Consider the following 21,493-nt stretch of genomic DNA (forward strand, 5'->3'; position numbering starts at 1 on the left):
AAAAAAAAAAAAAAAAAAAAGACATTTCTAGGCATTAGTTCTCACTAATGTATTACAGTGATCTTCCATACAAAATTAGTCCTGGATTTAAAGCACATTCTTTAAAAACTTTATATACACTAAACATAAGCAACAGTTTGTGAGGCAGATGATTCTGCAGGAGGATGCTTGTGGAGAGTGGCCAAGCAGGTTGATGCAGAATTAGACCCACAGCTTGATTATCAGCTGGATCTCAGCAGCACCAGCTGTACTCCTGCACCATGTGAGCCTTGCACTGGAAGCCTCCTCACAGCAATTCTGTCACCACTTGGTCCAAGCTCTTTGATCACCTATAGTGATTGAAGTGCAAGCCTTTTTATTTAGCAGGAATACCTCATGTGGTCACAAAAAACGAAGCTGACAACTTATATTTAGTTAAACACCCCTGACAAAGGAGGGCAGAGGCTTACTCTGACTGTAAAACTGGAGCAGACAGACCACAGGGGATACAAATATAGGCAGGCAACACACACATTTCTAAATCTCCTTTGTGAATAAGTGAAGACATAATCTGAGCAATAGGCAGACTGATGTACACACCTGTCTGTGCTGAGGACTGGACTCCAGCATATGTGAGAATACGGTAAAGAAAAGCAAATCCCACAGTGGCTGTTAGAGGCAAAGTCCCCAAGGAGGAGTTTTGCAGTCACTTTTAGCAGCACCTCAGCCAAGACAACTGGGATGTAAAATGCTAATATGGGCTGCTTAAAGAGGCTAGAGCACTTGATTAACTTGCTGCTGTAGTTGGGTCTGTGAACAGATAAGCCTTTACGGGGAAGAGCTGGAAGTCACAAAATGCTGTCAGAGCAGCCTGCTTTCTGGGTGCTCTGCAGGGAGTTTTAACTATAAACAAGTTGGATGTTTGGGTTTGAATTTGCATTCAAATATGCCAACAACTCAGGTGTATCAGGATTTCCCTCCCTCTCTGTCCTTTTTGTCCTTGCCTCATACAAGTGTTTCTGTCCTCCCTTTACCGTCCCTCTCCCAGTCCACCCCAGCAAAGGTAGCCATTCCTCCTCTGACCCTCTTCAGCTTCTACTGCAGCTGCCTCTCTTTTTCCAATAGCAGCTTTTGTAAATAATCCTCACCTGAATGAGGGGACCTGTATCGAAAGTCCTCTTTGGTCAGGAGCAGCAGAGCTTTGCCGTTCATCTCAAAGGTGTTGCTCTCAATGGGCCTCAAGGAAAACTCCTTCTCTGCCCACCGGAGCCACTGGGCCACATCTTCCCTGCTCCAGTAAACCGGCTGCAAACCTGTGCCAGAAAAAGACCACAATTCTGTTACCAAATTGATACAAGGCACAGGAACACAGGCAGACATCACTGAATCTCCCCCTTCTCCCCACAGCATAACATACAAAGTCTCAGAGGAAACTGTGGGAGAGGAATGTCATGTTTGTGCAGGATTACTCTAAGCACTGGACTACGAAATACGTTGGTTTATCTGTGACATACTGAGAAGTGAGAACTGCCTCAGCAATCTGAAGAAAGCTCACAGGACACTGTTTCATTCCAGGCTTCCACTGTGCAAAAGGATTTTCCTCCATGTGCTCCTTCTGATGCACAAAATAGGCAGCAGGCAAAGTCCCAGGTTCTATCCATCCTTGGTGTGTATCCTTTCATAGAAGAGAGGTATGCTCTCTCTTCATACCTCTTGCACATTCAAGAATAATGAAAATATCAAGATAAAGAATAATGAAAAGCTGTCAAATCCAAGAGAGCCATGGCTTCTCTCCAGGTGGCTGAGATGGGGTCTGTAAGGAAGGGTTGCTTAAACACAGGCCCTGTAACAGTGTGATTGCAGAACATGTATTATTGGGAGAGGTGTATTCAGACAGGCCCACACCTCCTCCAGGTGCCATTATGTAAGCAGGTGCCATTCTCACACTGGAGAGAAAAACCAGGCCCAATATTGTGCCATCTTTGGCACTGCTTTAGCCCGTGTTTCCTGTATAACAATCAAACATTATCAATGTAACCGGGTCCATGTAAAAGTGTATAGCATTTTTAATAAAATAGTAGGGATATCTGGTTTGAGGACAGATTTTCCAAGATGCCAAGGAGAATCTGGCACTCCCTTTCTGCCAGCCAGCTCATACAGCTTATACAGCCTAGGTTATTGTGTTTACTTACAGAGGCCCAACCACACTACCATCAAAGACATTTTGCCTGCTACCTTCATTGGGCCCAGGCAGAGAAGTTTGGGAGGTATGACAATTCAATATCTGTTCTACACACAAATTTAAAATAGCTTACTTCCCCTGGTGAGAAGGCAGCATGGTGAAGAGCTGTTTATACCCAAGTAGAGAGATTATCTCCAATCCAATGGGCAATAAAAGCTTTATTTTCCTTTCCCCCTCGTGAGATGACTCATTGTTTGACTTGCTATAAAGCTTACCCCACTGTGCATAGGAACATAAAATTTGCCATATCTGATCAGACCTCTGCTACACAGCCTCTGGCGGGAGCCAGTACCTTATGCTTTGGAGGAAGATGAACCTCCCTTCCTTGTATTGCACCTGGCTGATTGTACGCTGCACATGGGAAGAAATTTCCTTCCTGGCACACCATTCTCTGAGATCTGATTACTCTCCTCCTACCAAGCACTAAAAGAAGCTTGGTAGGAGAGACTCTCAAGCTGTGAGAGTTGTACCACTCTTGTTTTGGTTTGGTTTTTACTTCTTTAACAGATAGGCAACCCTTTTATTTCTGTTTTAGCTAGAGGTAACATGAAGTGAATTGCATTCTGCTGCTTTGCCATATTCCCAGACAACAGCTTTGTAAAGTCCCAGAGCCACAGCTACATACAGAACTGAATCTCTGTCAGAAGAGGAACTGAGATTGTGCCTGAGAAAGGGTCAGAGCTGACCTAAGAAAGGGATTCTGCATGGCCATAACAAGAATTTCCATTGGTTTTCAACTGTAGCATACAATTGTACTATAGAAACAAGTAGTAGCTCTTAATTATTTATGAAGTAATTTTTCTTCCCCCTATGAATTAGAGTCTACTTATTGAGGTCAGAGTTTTCTGTAGGACCTTTCTTTTTGAAGGGACTGGAGTGAGGTGTAGATTTGCTCACAGACATGGAAACTGTCATGTAAAATGCCAGTGAGGTTCATCTTTTGCTGAATAAAGGGCTATTCCTGCAGAAAATACACTCCAGACTCCAGGCTGTTGCTGTAGCTAAAAGAAAGGTGAGATATGATGCAGGCAGACCACAACATATGAAAGGGTTTTACAAGACCATCTGAGGAGTGCTTAAAATGCTCATGTGTGACTACCTTTGCCTTCCTCTTTGCCATGCCATGCAAGTAATAAATTGCCCAAAGGAGAACTGTTGTATAGAAATCTAACTGGCTTTCTGATGTACATTTCACCTGATGAAGCATGAAACAAAAGTAAACATCACTGTGAAAATCAGGCTGACAAGGACAGAATTGTACGATAAATTCGCATGAGGTGTGTGCTCCCTTAAAAATAATGATGTAATAAATAAATCACTCCCTGTACAAATACAGATCGACATTTCCCACCTGAAGGGAATTTTTGCCTTCTGTTCAACTACTACAAAAGTACCGTGTCTAAAGAGAGCTTTAGACTGATCAGTGCCAGACCCAAAACAGATAAGTTACAGAGACTGAGACAAGCCCCATGAGCTGTGCTGACAGCTCTGAAACAGACCCAACACTTCACACTACAAATGAGGTCTCTGCTGGGTTTCAGCAGCACCTCTGAAACTTGTGAGAAAAGCCCCAAAGTAATATGACCTAGGACCACTTGGCTTGAAATTACTGAGAATCAGCAAGCAGCCACTCTAATTCAGTTTGGCTATGGCTAAACTGAGTGGGTAGATTTGCCACATCACTTCACCCCTGGGGTGATCCCACAATTAAAATACTTACATTGTGTTTGGAAAACATAAGGTACCATAAAATAAGTAAACTGCTTTTCCCTAGATGGATTTCTTATTCTCTCACTTCCCTCCCTCCCTCTCTCCCTTCCCTGCTGCTTTCCTGGGAAGTCAGTTTCTCAAAAAACATGCCCCCACCACATGCCCATTTGTTTTGTGAGGCTGAACCAGTTCAGACCCAGGAGGCTTTTCTAGAGGTGCACAGCAGTGTTGCTGAAAGTGCTTCAGAAACTGTCATTCAAAAAATAATTCTTTGATGAGCAGTACAGCATCTACTAAACTTGAATGCCACCTTCTTTGACCCTTCTTAAGAAGAAGTAGCTGGTTTTGTGAAAACAAGGTCATGAGATGGTCGGTTAGCAGCTGAAGGGATTTTACAGCACAGTGTACACTGCTATCAGTAGGTCATGAAAATGCTTTCCTGTACTGTCCATGAAAGAAAATCTAATTCCACTTATACTATTTTTCTTCTTTGGGTTCTGTTACTTATTTTCCTCTCTCCATCTTCTTTTATTGTCATGCCCACAGTGGAGGAAAATGGGCTCTTTTTATCTCTCTGGTTTTATTCTCTGCAGAAACTAACAGCACTGTCTTCAACTGACAAAGGTATTTACCAAGCAGAATAAAGTGAGGAAAACAAGAGCTGTGTTGCAAAATGAGGGCAGAGTCTTGCCTGCTGAACCAACTGCTGAAATCAGCGTGAAGGTTTTCCTGCTTTCACTAGGTGCAGATCAGACATGGGGGATGCTGCCTTTCTCCCAGCCTACCCTCTTGGTGGCCATGGCTTCCCAGGGTGAATTCTGACCCAAGAGTCAGACCTGGCTCTGCTCCCATCTCTGCCTTTGCTCCTCTGGTTGAAATCTGGCAAGCATTCCCCATCATGGTCTCCCTATCTGTGTAGTGAAAAAATGAAACAACAACAAAAACTTTTTGAACTCAATAGCTGAAAGCAGATTAGACAAAGCCATGCAAACCCTCAAAATCTGGCTCTGTGAAGTTCCAGTGTATTCTCGATGTTCTGTCAGTTTCCAAGCACAGCTCCAGCAGAGTAAAATGCAGTAATTTATTGACATGTTTATAAACTGATAGCTTTATATGCATTAAACAGGGAACAAAATCTGTGCTCATCTTTCTAGCACTGCAGGCTGATGCATTGGTGTCTTAATAGAGTGTCTACTTCTGCAGCATACTCCTCACCCGAGTCCTGTTTCTAACACCTGTTACTCTGGCTACCTTATAAATGATGAGTAGGATCAATTCTCACACTGTAGGGCATAGGCTGGTAACCATCCTGAGCGCAAAAGAAATCCAATCTTTGTTCCTTTCTATTCTCAAGCAGCAAAGTACAATGGAGAGGGACGGTAATTTACACTTTGAAGTAGCCAGTAAACCTGTTAAACACCAACAGACATGGGCACAAACAGCAGTGTACTGGTCTGCTGAACAGTTTAGGTAGTAGATGGTCTCTGAAGAGTTCACTTCTGACAAAGAGTCCCTCAGCATGGCTTTGAGGTTGGAAAAACAGAGTGTTCTGCTCAGGCAGTATAACCTTTGCACTTAGAACTACACAGACAGCAATTTTTTTACCTGACCACAGACTTCTGGGGGGGCTACAGCTTTGTTTTTTGAACAGATGTAGCCGACCCTGAATCTTGCAAAGCACTTGCACTCAGCAACCCTTTCTCTGGTTTGGAAGACAGAGTATGCATTTTACAGTATGAGTTGCTATGTTCAGTGTATGCAACAGATAACACCTAAAATGTGAAGTATAGCGTACCACAGGCTGTTTTCACCTTGACTCATTTTGGAGCAATCTGAGGACACAAAGCCAATGTAAAATGTGATGCATAGCACCAACAAGAGCTGCTGTTCTGCTTTAGTTTCAAGATGAGGGCACAGCCACAGGACAGCACGCACATGGAAAACAGCATTCATAGTAAGTTTTGCCTAACTTTTTGTTCCACTTCAGTTAAGCTCTCCATCCTCCTGCCTGGCTGCCTCACAGGCAGGATGATGATGTGAGAAGGGGGTAAAGACAGACCCCCCATTTATCCCTGCTTTCTGAAGGGCAGACAGAATTGTTCACACTCCCACACCAAAAACTACTTAGCATGGTTGGGCAAACAGCAAAGGGGCGAGTGCATGCAAATCAGCAGTTGGTTCCCAAACATCCAAGGACAGATGCATCATCACTGGCAGCATGAGGGAAGCCAGCTCATGTCTGTAGCTACTGTGAGTCTTTAGTGGGAAAATGATGTTGGAGAAGTTCAGAACACTTAAATGTTTCCTACCAAGTAACTCTTTAGGAACTGATGCTTCCTTTCTTTGTTATTAACAAAAACTTTTCTTATTAGCTGTAAAGCATAATATGTGCTTCTGCATATGATGGTGTATGTCAAGAAAGAGGTGGATGAGGTTGTGTTTTAGTCTTGATTTCTTTATAAAGGCAACACAGTCTGGAAGAAAAGTTTATTATTAGATTTAAATCTTTCTCTCGGGCTCTGCTGGAGCAACTTTTTAAAGTCCCTTCCTGTCTCACATCTTTGTTTGGAATGCTGGACTACCAAAATGAGAAGAGGTGTCATTAGGCTTTGCCAGTTAACATCCAAAATGCTCAAAAGCTCAAAATGCTGCACAGATGCTTCAAATAATGCCAGTTCAACATTGCCATGGGGCTGTGTGTGCTGCTTTCTGGTTCCCTGTTTGGAGTCACTGACTATTGCTGCAGACCAGGGGCCTTGTTCTGGTATCATGCTTGGACTTGACAGAACCACCACCACCCTGCTCCCCAGAAGGGCACTGCTGAGCTCAACACCAGTGTGGGATCATGCTGAAGAGCTTTCCAAACTGAGGCACTGAGGTCTCCCTGAGGCAGCAATTCTGTGCTCTCTCTGCTGGGACTGCTGCATCCATCTCTTAACCCAAGTGACTTCTCCAAAGTACCCAGCACCCACAGGATGCTTGGCAGTTCTTCAGAACTATCACTGCTGTGGAAGGTCAAGGCAGGAAGGGTAAAGATCTTGCTTTCTCAGGAAGTCTTTCCAGTTCCTCAGAGATGACAGAAATCTGTGGCATGCCTAGCTATTCCCATGCAGATGGAGAGTGTAAACAAATGCCCTCAGGTACTGTTCTGGTTAGCATGCATGTGGAAGATGTAGCCCTGCCACAGGTAAATCCTGTACTACTGGTGGTCTGTGCACTTGCTGTTACAGGCTGGGGACAGAAGTCTGTGTACACTGATGTGCCTGACCATTTGCTCTTTCCAGCAGGTGCCCCTTGACCCAGGCAGTGGAGAAGCAGTGGCTAGTCACTGCTGCTGGGTTGCAGGTATTGCCTCATCCTATAGTAGAGAGCTGGCTCTGCACTTTCCAGGCCCAGAGATAAGCAAAGGTAGAAAATGAAGAAAAGGTTAATCTTGGCTAATCCTCAGAGAGAATTATTTGGGAGGTGAGTACAAACTGGTATGAAGGAAATGCATAGCAGCGGATAAAAATGCCCTTTTTACAGGTCTTGTTGAGGAAAAAATGATTGGAAAAGAACAGAGGAGTTGTGGCAGGAAAAGAAACCACAAGTGAGGCTTGCACATTCTTTAAGAAGGTCTGAAAGTGCCTGTAATCAGAATGACAAGGCTTTGGGGAATCTCCTACGCTGCTGGGAAAAGTGGACAAAACAGCTTTTTCAGTCGTAATCTGAAATAAAAGGCACAGGCTTATTTTTCCTGGAGTCCTGTTGAACAGGGTATTAGAGGTAGAGCACAAGTGCAGGTAATACTACATGCACAGTGCCTGCTCTGGGGCCTCCATGTGTGCAGACATCTGCAGAAACCAACCCAGTGAAGCTCTGCCATGGGTTTCTGCCATGATGACTTTGCTGGTATGGTGCCCTGTGACCCAGCCCTTCTCCTTTCACTGTCTATACAGAGACCCTGGGAAGCTGACACATTCAAATCCCTCAGGGCCATAAAATAAATAAAATTGCTTTCCTAATGCAGCCTTTGGAAAGTCTGTAAGAAACATATTGATTGGAAAATTCTCGATTAGAATGAGCTCTCATACAGGGAAATAAATCTTTTCAATTGCCCACACCCTGTGCCAAGCTCAGCTTCCTGGAAGCAACTATGGTCCTTTCTGGAACTGAGGTGAAAATCCTATGTTCCATCACCTTGCTTGACCTGCTGACATTACACATGGTTTGCATTTGCTGATCAAATGCGCAAGCAGGACTCTAAATTAGCTTGCTGGGTTGAGACAGCTCACTGATTAACGATGGCAGATGAAGTCACCGGTACAAAAGCCCCACAAAATCTGACACCACACTACAGAATTCAAAATGAAGAATATATTCTTTCTCACTTTATGCCCAACCCCTTTTCTATGTAGGGACAAGTTAGTAAATGAAGTAACTCAGATAAAATTACTCAGCTATGGCTAAGACCCCTGGCTCCAGCAAGTCAGGAAAGTCCCTGAACACTGCTGCCCAATTCCTGAAGTCCTTGGAGTTGTACCTGATGTCAGATTAAAGCTTCTAGTGCAACCCAGTGGCCAGTTTCCTATAACTGAGATCCAAATATTTGACCCAAAGCAGCCACTTGTCTCCCGTCTTTTTCCACTGCATCATCCAGAGCAAACCTATAGAATAAACAGATATTAGGATGTCCTCTGTGAGCTGCCCCACTTTGGGATTAGTCAGAAACAGAAAATATTACAATGTTGGAGCAGCCTGCCTGCTGCTGACAGACAGTTTGTGGCCTGAAACAAAATTCACCCAGACCAGGACAAACCAGTCTAGATAACGGTGCCAATTTGTGTGCTGAAGTTGGATTTGAGGTTCTGAAAGGGAAAAGCTACCAAAGAAGTGAGCAACCACAGAGGTGATGAAAAGACCAGTGGGTTTTCTAGGCACTCGTTCCACGGGCCACATCCAAGAGCTTTCAAGAACTCCACAGACAGCTCTAGCTTCCTTTCATGTTGTTTGTAAAACCTTCCTAGAAACCTGACAAGAGCGTTCCTTCCAAGACTTCTTCCATCTGAGCAGCATGTACAGAAGGCCAGAGTGTAGCAGGGGTCAGCGAGCCATGGACAGCACGACACTGCCTGGCCACCAGCAGCCACTCCCACGGCTGCCACACCACGGCACTCCTGCCACAGCAGCCAGTGCAACACCAGCAGTGGCAGTGGGACAGGGAGGAAGGATATGCTGGCTTGGATCTGCTCCCAGTTACAGTCTTAATCTACTCCTGACTTCTTCTCAACCAATTTTTGGCTGTTGTCCATGGAGCAGACATTGCTTTCCTACTGCTCCCTTCCAAAAGGAGCTGAAAGAAATGTCTTCTCTTGGTTTTTTCCTTGTATGTGCAAAAACTACATCCTAAACAAGAGCAGCTGAGCCCTGACTAAGTCACAGGGTAGCTAGCTCAAGAGATGATGCTGCCAGAAGCAAACAGTTTTGCCAGCAGAAGTCAAGGGATTATAAAAACTTTCATTTTCTTCTCAGCAACTCTTTATTGTTTCAAACCAATTTAATTTTAATCCAGGTCAAAATTCCAGGTCTAAAAAGCATTCTTTACATTTTTCTGCACCAGCTATAGCCATTGCTGGTAATTAGTAACGCTTGCACATTTACACTACACAGTGCCTTTCAACTGCAGACAAATTAGATTTTATAGATTTTATAGATGTGAGGCACAAAGGCTATGGATGGTTGCCCATATACTGAGGGATCAAATCCAGGAACTTTATTCTGCTTCTCTTTACAACTGGACATGTGCAGAGCATCTTTACATCCTTTACACCTACTTTACCTTCCCACTTCTCGTATCAATTACTTGGTGCATCCTGGCAACAGTAATTTTAAGATAAACAACCCAACCCCATATTAGAATGAACTGTCAATACGTGTTTCTTTTTTTTTTACATAGTATGGCCTTGATCTCTGGCTGAGGGGTTGAAGATTTGTACGTAATCAGAAATAAATTTATCTTGGTAGTCTTCACCTACATACGGTTTTACTTAAGTCTTTTGCCTGCTACCTAATTGCTGTATAGTGGAGGAGAGTGCTCAGATTATTACCATGCTTACAGTATGTAGCAGTAATGCTGGTACATTGATGTAATGTAATGTAAACCTGACCAACAATGCTGAAATATATGAAAAACTGAAGAAATAGTTGCTAGCTGCAATAAATACAACTGCCTAAAATTAAGAGGGTTCCTTTCAGCAATTTATCACTTTAACCTACCATCAGCTATGCCAACTTGATCTTCTGGTGGATGCAAATTTAGAGAGATCTTACAGTTTTGCAAGAGAGGGATCAGAAATTTCTTTTATGTACAGCTGAATCAAGTGGAAAGTTTTAAAATATCAGTTTCACATATCAACAAAACACCAACAACAACATTACAATCCTTCGTATTAAGAAGCTGCCTTTTTCTCCCAGGGAGATTTTGTTCTCAGAGGCTCACATCCTGAAGAAGTTGGGTCCCTTTCCCTTGAGGAATTTTGGCTGGGACTTTGCTTCTTAACTCAACTGTGACTGTGAGAGCTGGGGAGGGGGGAAGTGTGTACACAAAGAGCATGTTTTCCAGGCTGTTTCCAGGGAACGTGAGGCCAACTCCACTACAGAACAGTCTATGCCATAACAGCAAGATGTCATCTGTTGGCTTCCTCTGCACTGGGGCTACAAGGCTTGTGAGCTGCAGCTGCACTTAGACTGCTACTGTAAAAGCAGATTTTGGCTTTACTTACAGAACCATGGCTTACTTTGCCTGTAACCATTAAGCAAATCACCACAGAAAAAAAATTACCACCAACATGTAGCAGAAGTATGTCATACTTTTACTGTTACTGATTTTACTTTTGGATGTCTTGCTCATGCTGGCATTCTCTGCCTGCATTCTCAGTCCTAATGCAGGAGGGCTATGACAGCCTGCTTCAATACACCAGTACGTGAGTTCTTCTGTGCCTTATGCAAAGACCTGCCTTCAGGTGACATTAAATATTAAATTACTGGTGGAAACAGTACAAATTACAATTTTGGACACTGCACAGCGTACTTAGTTCTGAACCACATTTTTGGAGGTAAAAGCCCACTCTTAGCATGCTGCAGGCATCTCTTGCTCCCAAGATGCTGCAAACTGGAGTTTTGACATGATTAAAAACTCCTGATTTAGCTTCATTTCTTGATGGTTCCTTAATGAACCAAATCCCTACAGCTCTTACAAACTGTCAGTCATTTCTCCAAGAAGAAACTGCTGTCTTAAAGAAAGGTGAAGTGCTTCAAAGAACAGCTCTAGATGCCTTTGAAAAGGGGTCCTTTTCAATATTCAGGGGATAAGGAAGCCACTGAGATGGACTCCAAACTTCACTACAACACATCACACATTCAGGAGAAGTAACTGCATTCCATTTCCATGGGGCCCTTTAACCTTCCAGTGCAACTTGTGTTCAGAACAGCCTCTTCTACTGAGGTACTTGTGCTTGAAATACATTGATAATGAGAACGAATTAAGTGTGTGCTCTCTGATTATCAGATGATAAATTATCATGATTATCTTTGCTACAGCTTGAGAATTGCTTCCTCTCCAGCACTTAACTCCTTCTTGCTCTGAAGCTAGTCAGCATACCCAATAACTTCTCACATTAGGGCCCCCAAAAAACTGGCTTGCATTTATTCTTTCTATGGAAATCATACGAAGTTGATGCATTAGTACCTCTACTCAGGACCACTTGAAAATACTGTTACAAGGAATCAGAAAAATTAACTTTATCAATTGGGACAACATGCAACATCCTGTTTGGGATAATTTCTATCTCAGTGCTGGGGTGTCTGCAATAATGACAGTGTCCTTCAAACAAGCTCATCCTAGGTGGCAGCTTGGACAATATGTAGTGTTGACTTAGTCATGTTTTCTGGCCACCACATTGATGTGCCAGTGCATATGATGGAGGAGCTACACTGTTTTCTTGATGAGAGATAATCTGTATTCATGTATATATGTACATTGGTTTCTGCCAGATCAGCTTTCTGAAGAGATTAAGAGCACAATTGCACTAACAGTTAGGTCAGCACAACTGCCAGGGAGGTGGCAAATTGCAAAAAGAAAAACAGCTGGATGTGGTAACAAAACAGAGAAAATGCTTCAGCCAGTATTATTACAGAACATGTCATGCCACAGAAAAATAATGCATGGGTTTATTGTATCACTTGAGTTTAATCTGGATGATGTCACCGAGAAAGGCTTGCTTCAAGAGTGAAAAAATGATTGCAATGTCAATAGAGGCAAATGATTTACCTATGCAGTTCCAGTAAAGGATCAAGTTTTGAATGAAAAGGAAAACAAATGGATGAGCTAAATCACAGGAAGGTTTTGTCTCATCCTTTTTGAGTTTGAGAGAGGCTGCAGACACCTAGTAGTGATGGGTAACTGGTATCATCCCAGATTCACAGTTCCTAGTGCCACATAACCCTATTGTGCTGGTACAGACACTCGGTGACCTCGACATCAGTGAACCTATCTCCAGGACTTCTGTCTTTTCCACCCTTCCTTTCCCACAGAAAGGATGACAATCCCTGTGCTTGCTCTGATCAATGAAAACATGCCAGGGGAAAGGGGAGCCCTGTCCTTGGAGAGGGGCACTTTGTGTTGTGAGCCACCAGACCTGAGCTGGGATGGGCTGTGGAGCTGTGACAGCAGGGAGGAGTGAGGAACTCACCCCTCAGTATCACTAACAGCGCCACCTCTTCTGAAGGGCTGAGGCTAAATAACGGTAAATAAGTTTAAATACTGGGAAAGAGAATCAAATTACAGCACCTGACACAAATATTTAACAACATCTAATGGCTTTTTACATGGCTGACAGTTGTGCCAGGTAGCATAAAACACTGAAGCAGGAGGACCTCCTGCTAGAGGACATTACAATAAGGGCAGACAGGAGAGGGAAGGTGTACTGCGTACAAGCAAAGTGACAGCATGATACTGTGCATACAATGTTCACGTGCCCAGGAGCCAACTGAAACTACTGGAGTCCTCATATACTTCATTATGTGGATCTTGAGAAAATGAAGTTGAAATGCTTTTTCACCAACCTGTCTAATTAAAATTGTCTTAGCTGCACTTCCCCCATACATTAGCAAAACTAAGTCAGCTCTGTAAAGGACATTTGTCTTGTTATTTTATCTTATCTGTTGCAGAAATCCAGGTTTGTAAGTCTGTCTGTTCACACACCACTCATACTCACAAAAACTTAATCACAAAAACTTGAAATCAGGAGAGCTACAGAGGTGTCTCCACTAAGTAATTTCTCTTTATTTTTCCAATGCTTCAGGACTCAGTTTACAAAGTCCAAACCAGTTTTGCTTAATTCTTTTGTACTGTAACTTCCAAATCATCTCAAGTTTTTGCTCTCCTGGAAAGACTGATTCACAACCAACTTGCAAAGCTTGGAACACAATTTTTTAGAAAGTCAGACTGGAGAATTAAGCAGGTAGGAAGCAAACATGAACATTAGGAAAGGATGATGAATGAACTATATTTTGAAGAAAGGACACCTTTCCTAACTTTTCAGGTTGGCTTAGCTTTTTCCCTTCATGCCTGCTTTTATAATTGCTACATTACAGAAATTAAGAAATTGATTAAGCTTATTGATACCCATAAGTGCAAAGAAAGTTGACATTCCCAGGTATTTTATTTCTTCTTAACAAGTTTCAAGTGGAAAACTGTTTTTCTAAAATACTTTGCTTGCTAATGTGATTTCCTCCTCCCCCACCCCCCATGACTGGGGGCAGTCAGTTTGGCACTGACAGCATGGGGCAGAAATGCAGACATGGGCACACTGTCAATTTGAGGAGTGGGAGAAGCCTTCTTCAGCAATTTCACACAAAATGACATTAGGGAATATAAAGTGTCAAAAATTTCCCGTGAAGCCCTGAGAAAATCTGCAAACTAGATGTCTCACACCTCTCTGGCAGATAATAAACACAGAGCATATGGACCCAAGTACTGAATGTTCATGAAAATGGAGTCCTTCGTGTTTGAGACCATGCAGAGTTTCTGAGGACATGAATGCAGTTTCAGTAAAGATTTACACCCTTGTTATTCAGGTGTTTGGATAATCAACAACAGAAATTCAAAGAAGATTTATTTGTGAGCTGGCTTATTCCTTAATAAATTACAGGATTATTTTCTTATATCTTCTTCCAGAGCTGCTGGAATGGCCATTGGTCCTGTTCAATATTGTGTCTTCCCTGCTGTGAACAAATTTGTTGATTTAAGTCCTGAAACACAACTTTCCTGAAAGATTAATTCTCAAAAGAAAGCACTGTGACTGATTTTTAGCAAAATCTTTTGTGATGCCTCATTTTGGATTTTTTCTATACTTCCTCTTCCCCTCGCTGCCCCTGAGGTGTGCACATCATGTGAAGTGATTTCTCTTGTCAAACCAAGCTCAGCCTCATTCATTTAGCACTGTCACAGTCATGCTTTTGCAACTCTGCTGACGGAATCAGGTGGGAGGAGGAGGCTGACTCGGCAAGAGGAACCTTTTGTTTGTACATAAATACCTTGGTGTTATCAGAAGGGAAACAAGGAGTGAGCAGCATGCATTTAACAAAAAAAAAATATCATGGCACTGTTACTGTTTTCCCCCCAGTTTTGTTTCAGTCTTTACCTTCTTGCTTAAGTAATGCTACACACATGGTTTATCCTTCAGGCCTCAGAAGCAGCAACTTGAATAAAGCAGCATTTACGCACTAGATGCACCCTCAGCATGCACACCCAACCCAGAGTTAACACTTCAGCTGACCCCTTTATCTGACTGAACTCTGGTTGCCTCCTGAAACTGAATCCAACTCTAGCTATGAAAAATCCTCACCAATTTATCATATTGACCATAAATTCAATTCACCCAGCTGAATGTTAAAGAACAGACCAGTTAGTGCCCACTCAAGGTTTTGAAAACACTGGCTTTCCAACTTGAAAAGCATGTCTGCATCTCGTGTGAAAATCAGTGATAAGGTTTCTTCTTGCCTTCTCCCTTCAAATTGGAAGTCAGCAAAGATGGATACCAGTGCCTCAAGAGCAATCTGGTACTAATTCTGTACCCCTGTCAAAGCCTGGTGGCTTCTTTGCTCCTTTCATTTGTTAGAACACATATGAAATTGAAAAAATGGTATTGAGATATCATCAGGGTGCTTGCCCTCTCCAGGATTCATTTAACATCTCTGCCAACCTCTTAAAAAGACATAAAAGAGGAGGCAATTTTTCATCTCCCTTCATGGTGTGGTTGCCAACATCAGAGGCTAAAGCTGCATCTCCTCAGGAAGAGGGAGCTGAGTGTGTCCATAGCTGCTATTTCCAAATTGGCAGGAATGATGGAGAGGCCTTTTGCTTGCCCTGATAAGGTCATTTGCATAACTCTACCCAAATGGTAGCTTTGCATATATTTTTTTCCTCTTCTTTCTCTTTCCCTCCCCACTCTGTAAGTCCTACATGTGCCAGAGAAGCACAAGGAAAACCTTATATTAGATATTCTCAATATTCATTCTAGTAAACATTTACTGATTTATTTTCATTTCCTGTAAAAAGCTTGTGTACATTTTGGTAACTCTATTCTTACACAATGAGAAACAAAGAAAATTGTGCTGTTAGTGCAAAAAGAATTCTGCTTTCTCTGTATAGGTTCCTTTCACATTCAGTCAAAATGGCTGCATGTTTTCTGTTTTTAAATGAAAGCCTACTAATTACTTTTATTTTAAAATAAACATTTGACATTTGTTCAAACTAAAAGTAATTCTAAACAAGAGTGCAAGTGATAGCCATACTTGCATTGTAAAAATTGAGATAAATGCAAAACTACAAAGCAACCCTTATAAATAGTGAAAAGGAAGATGAATACCAAGCAGCATCAATTTAAGTCTTGTTTAAGTAATAAACAAGACACTGAGAGCTGCATGGTTTAACTCATATTCCTGTGAGCAGTTCCAGTGTTCTTAGTGGGGTGTCTCACTTGGACAACTGCCATCCAGGAAAAGAAAGGGCTGAAAAACCACACCTTCTCTTAGTAAAATTCTTTCTTAAAATTACACATTTTTATCTTGGTGTTTCTGTGTCACCTTAATTCGAAATTTTTTACTCTGGAAAGGTCCACGCTGAAATTTGAACACATTTTGAAATTCTTCCTAACAAAACAAACCCTTGACTTATTTTTTCATGGCAGCTTAAAAATATCAAGTATCTTTAAACCAGTGGGCCTTGTGCCCTGCTTTCACAGAAAGACAGAACACATTATTCCTCTACATACAGCAGCACATACTATAAGGCCCTGATCCATGTGAAGGCCCAGGAGATGCTAATCCTAATTGAAATCAAATTACCTTCATCATTTAATTCAACAGGCCTACGTTATTACTCTGCGTAATTGTAGTGTCTCAGTTGCAATCATAAACCAGGACCCCAGTGTGCTTGGCAATGCACAAACAGGAGAGAAATTCTATTTTTGTCTAGAGAGTTTCCTTGGATTGTAATCTCCATGCAGAACTATTAAGAGGATGCCATTTATTGATATTTTTCCCAAATCCCCAGTTCATAAAAGCTGAACAAAACAGAAATGATGGGGTACCTCTCATTCTCTACCATAGATTTTGGTAGAGAAGGCAGCATTTTGATCTCCACGGGCAGTAACTGAGGGGGAAAGGAAAACTGAGTTTACAATATTCAGGAGAATGGTGAGAACTCAATGAAGTTTGTTTGAATATACAAAATCAGACCTACTGAAAAAACAAAATGGAAGACATTTGCCATATTTCAAGGTTGGCATTAATCCAACCACTTGCATTCCAATTGCAGTCAAGATGCAAGTTCTCTTCTGTGTTTGGGTTTAATAACACTTACTGTGAGGTCTACTTTGAGTTTTAGAGTAAGAAAGATTTTGGGGTAAGCAAAATTTTCCGTAATTGTTACAAAAACCAGTTTGATAGCCAGTTCTAAAAGCTCTTTATTTCAATTTAGAATATTTTTGAAAAACAGTAAAAATGTTACATGGTTTACCTCTTCTAGGAAGAATTCGTTTCAAAGACACTACTTTTATGGTATTAAAAATTAATGTCAAGAAAGTCTATTGACAGATAATGACTATTAATGACTTCACTTCTGAACTTCACTATTTATATTTACAAATTAAGGGTGTGAATTCTCAGTTTATTAATCTGCCAGTTGGATCATTTCTTTGCAGCCTTGAGCTGTTTCACTTTACTTCACTGAAAATATTTAATAGCCAATTTGTAGTGAACTTGAATTTTCCCAATACTTTATTTTGTTTACACGCTATATCACAGATTTCCTAGTGGATTATTAGCATTACTAATTATTAAAACAAAAAGGACATTTTTAAAAATGAACAGTGCTTTCTCCAACCATTATCCCCTCTGCTGACTAAGGTTCACTCCCTTTCCTCTTTATCAGTATTTAGTGATGTTATCCATGCAACCCCAAAGCCCACACTTTGCAAGACCTTGCAAGTGTTGATGCATATGCAAGGCTCATGTAATTGGAGGATCAAGGTACTTACAGGCAATATTAATTCTGACATTTCTTCACCTTTAAAACCTTAGGAGCTGTAATGCAGAATAAATATCTTCAGTGTAATTTTTTCCTTTGTTTTTAAAGTATGAGTAGTGGTGAAAAAAAACAACCCCAAACCCTCAGAAATTCCATAGTGGCATCATAATGAAACTTGCATGGGTCAGCAGCAGGATGGTTTGCCCTTTTACAGCCAACCTACAGACCTTTGTCATTTTTTGCTAAACAAATAACTGATAGCAGCAGGAATATACTGTCATTTGTTATAGGAACCAACACTCCAGGAGGGCATCATACACCCTGCCATAACTCTGGCTCATTTCTTCCAGCAAGTTGTGCAGCAGCAGGTGTACATGACAGCAGAAGAAAGGCAAGATGAAGAAATCTATCCTCCTAGCTCAACTTCACATCCCTCTCTCTTGAATTATAGCTGTGCTATATATATATATAAGTGGGCAATGCTGATCTCCCTGACCAGCCTCCTTTTTGCAGGCTCTTCCTTCTGCCCCACCCCAAGTATGAGCTCTTCTCACTGTTGCCTGAGCACAGGCATACTTCTCTCCTGTCCACATGGCCCAGCAGAGGGGTATTGAGAGTACAGGAGAGACTTCCTCTCTTTCTTGAGGTCTGTTCCAAGTGTTGGGGCACTGGACATTTTGAGAGTTCAACATCAATGTATTGGTCTCTTTCCTGGCAAAGAAATTATCAGCCACAACAGGCAAAAAGTAGAAAATCTATCAAACCCAAGTTCTTATACTGGTTACTGTCTGGAAACCTGAAAAACAAGGGGATCAACCACTCACCCCAGAAAATGAGCCTGCAGTTTCTCCCAGATACCTTCAATCCAGGTTACAAAACATAGGGACAGATGACTACACGTAACTCTGAAGCTGTTTCTTTGGTTCTTTCCCAGGAGACCTGAGAACCAGCAGCGTCTCACTCCTGTCTATCCCATAGCCAAGAAGCAGCACTTGCAATCTGGGGTCCCCTTTTAGCCAAGAAATGACAGCCAGCTGGCCAATGTCACCAAGCCAATGGCTGGACCAGCTGGCCAGACTGCAAACATTTCTGAGTCAAGTTTGTTAATCAAACCACAACAGTCACTGGTGGCTGAATGAAAGCTGTACTGAAATTATATCATATCAAAAACTAAGAGCTCAAAACACCTGTTTTTCCTAGTCTAGGGGGAGCGGATCTAAAGAAGCTCCTTCAGGACTTCATAGTCCCATATTTAACCTCAATATTTAAAACAAGACATATAGAAAAGCAAAGAAGGAAATAACATGCCTTCACCATATTCAAGAGGCTGAGCTCTGAAGAAAAACAGAAACATGAAGGTAAAAATGTCAGAAAGATTTTGCATCTTTTGACAAAATACTGTCATATGTGCCTGGGATAAATCAACCTACAGAAGAATTACATGCAGATAACAAAACCCATTGTGTACACAGTATTTAAACAACAGATCACAAATGGAGATGAGTACTAACAACAAGGAGGCTTAAAGAATGTTACCAGGATCCAGTAACTTTTTGTGAGGAATTGTAAAAATCATTTTGTGGTACAGATGAATTCAGCATGGAATGCTGAGGTATGGAAGGGATTGGGGGAAAAATTTGAAGAGTTGAAAGGGACATTGCAGAGAGTAGAAGAGCAGAGGGTAGACTGGTGAGAGCTCAAAATATTCCTGGGGCTGGCACATCTCTGGGCTGACAGATTGACAACTCTTAAGTCCTACAATGAGCTAGACAGAGGAGATGTCAACAGGGGCAGAAAGAAGCACTACCATCCCAACATTAGTAGGAACAATCTGAGGCATGGCAAGGCAAAAAGGCAAGAGCTGTGGAAGTATGAAGGTAATTTTCAGGTACTTTAGTTGCCTTAGTGTTGCCTAAGGTCCCACCCAACTGCAGAGGCAACATCATGACCATTAAGATTGCATGCCTGTGAAGAGTTCTCTGGCATCAGGGTGCTTCCCTCAGATTAATTTTGTACTGTCAGCCTTGGACTGATTAAACACTGTAGTAGTTGCAGGCCAGAGTTCCTAAGAGCTCACCAAGCTCCAGTGTTGCCCTGCACAAAATGGCAAGAGGTCTCTGATGGAGCCTGGAGTGCCATTCACAGTAAGTTATTTGACAGCAAGACCATCCTTTTTGCACCGATGTAAGACAAAACTCCAGTAAGTGATGCAAAGTGGTTCTCTAGGGTCAACCATGGGCTCAAAAACTATTATGGTACCTAAAGAGGGGACTCTCCCTCTTTAGGTAAACAACTGGTAGGAGACAGGCAACATTATCAAAACGTGCTGTTCTCCCATCAGGCAATGACTCTTTTCCTCAGCTCGTTGTGAGCTTCAGAGCCGCGCCTAGTACCCAGCTCACAGGCTTTCTTGAGAGCCAGAGAAGTGCTGACCTAGCTGCTCCCCATGACAAAAAGACATCCATAGCTTCCAGAGACATGGGCTCAACACCAGCAAATTAGAGCACTCAGCCTCAGTGAAGGCTTCAGCAGTCAACAGCAGCTGTGGGTTTTCCAGTGAGTAGTTCCCCTGTCATCTCATCAGCCCAGATCACTCAAGACAGTGGTTGGCTCCTCCTGCCGCCCAACCTCCCTCGGCAGAAAGCGCCAGGTGATGGTGCTTCCTCAGCTGCTGCGGTTTGTGGCCTCCAATGTCTCCGTTATCTGCCCCCTGCAGACTCTCGTCTGACAGGAAGCTTCCCCAAAGTTTTCCATCACAGGAAATTTCCTGTGGGGAAGCACTCAGCAAGCAAACAAAGAGTTCCTTGGTACTATAAAAGAAGAGTGAATATGCACACAGCTGTGAGAAAAAAAAACAAATGCTGAAGCAGCAGAGGCAACTGCACCAGGTCACAGTCCAAACTGTGAGGAGAATCAAGCTACCTGAGAGGTTCAGAAATCCCCAGGTAAGACCACTGTGGTCAAGTTTGGCTCACAAGACTGAAGTTTAAGTGTCACAGTGAGGTTCTGTTTGAGTTCTCTGAAAAGAGGCAACAGCTTTAATGTCACACTGGACACAGACCACAACTCAGGCACCATTTCAGGGGGATTTTCTGTGGAACCTTCCCAGTGAGGTACAGGCAGAGGGCACACAACTGTCCCCACAGATGAAGTCACAACTGTAGTCTAGGATGAAGTGCCAAGTGTCTATATCAAGCTCACTCTGCCATCACCCAATAATGGGTTTGACACTCCCTGCATCACAAATTCCCTCTTGTGTAGGATCTAATCATGCTGTGTACACTCTTACAAAAAATGCATTTGTCTCCAGACCGGCCAGTTTCCCTTTCTATAAAAAATGTGTTCCTTTTCTTTTTCTTTATGTCCCCTACTCTTTCTGCCCTTTGAACTACACTCATTTCCTTATCTGACTTACATATCCAGTCGTCTCTTCTCTTCTTTTTTACTATTGCGTTTTGTGTTAGCATCCTGTGCCCTTCCTTTTTTGTCTCCTCACTCCTCTTTCCAGAAACAGATCCCCTGCTCCCCACAAGTGGTGTTTCAGAGAGCTGGGGAAAGAGTTGTACATCTGCTATAAGCAAAAATAAAGATCACTCAAAAAGAAAGGTCTTCCATGCTGAAATTCAGGCAATCAGCACAAGTTTCTGGCATCACAGATTTAACACAATGTGTGGAACATGGCTTCTTTAGCGATTTGATCTTGCCTGGAAGTACCCACTGGGAAGCCTCATGCCGCGACACAGGAAAACCCTGCTGGAGGGTACAGGCTGGCTAGCAATGTCTCGTAAATCCTGCAAGGTACAGTGGGGTACAAAGTACAGGCACCATGGCCACATTTCATTTAAGAGGACTCCTAGCAGCATCAAACTTTGGGATAGTACCATGTACACCAAGTCAGTCTGTAAGATGGACAAGAAGCATGGGAGTATGAGCAGAGGTGACCTGAAATTCTGCACCATTCTTATTTTCTTTGTTTTTGGTTTTGAGAGTAA

At 42.4% G+C, this 21,493-nt stretch overlaps 1 protein-coding gene across 2 annotated transcripts in view; it reads right to left on the bottom strand.

Annotated features, from left to right (window-relative positions):
- The window catches only part of ETV6 (ETS variant transcription factor 6), a 128,689-nt gene that overhangs the window by 32,493 nt on the left and 74,703 nt on the right, over positions 1-21,493 (bottom strand). For both annotated transcript variants that reach the window (XM_015628709.3, XM_015628710.3), the window contains exon 3: positions 1,128-1,292. In XM_015628709.3, coding sequence (XP_015484195.1) covers positions 1,128-1,292 — 165 coding nt within the window. The remainder of the gene's footprint in view (positions 1-1,127; positions 1,293-21,493) is intronic.

Source organism: Parus major, chromosome 1A (genome assembly GCF_001522545.3).
Source record: "Parus major isolate Abel chromosome 1A, Parus_major1.1, whole genome shotgun sequence".
In the NCBI taxonomy this organism is placed as follows: domain Eukaryota; kingdom Metazoa; phylum Chordata; class Aves; order Passeriformes; family Paridae; genus Parus; species Parus major.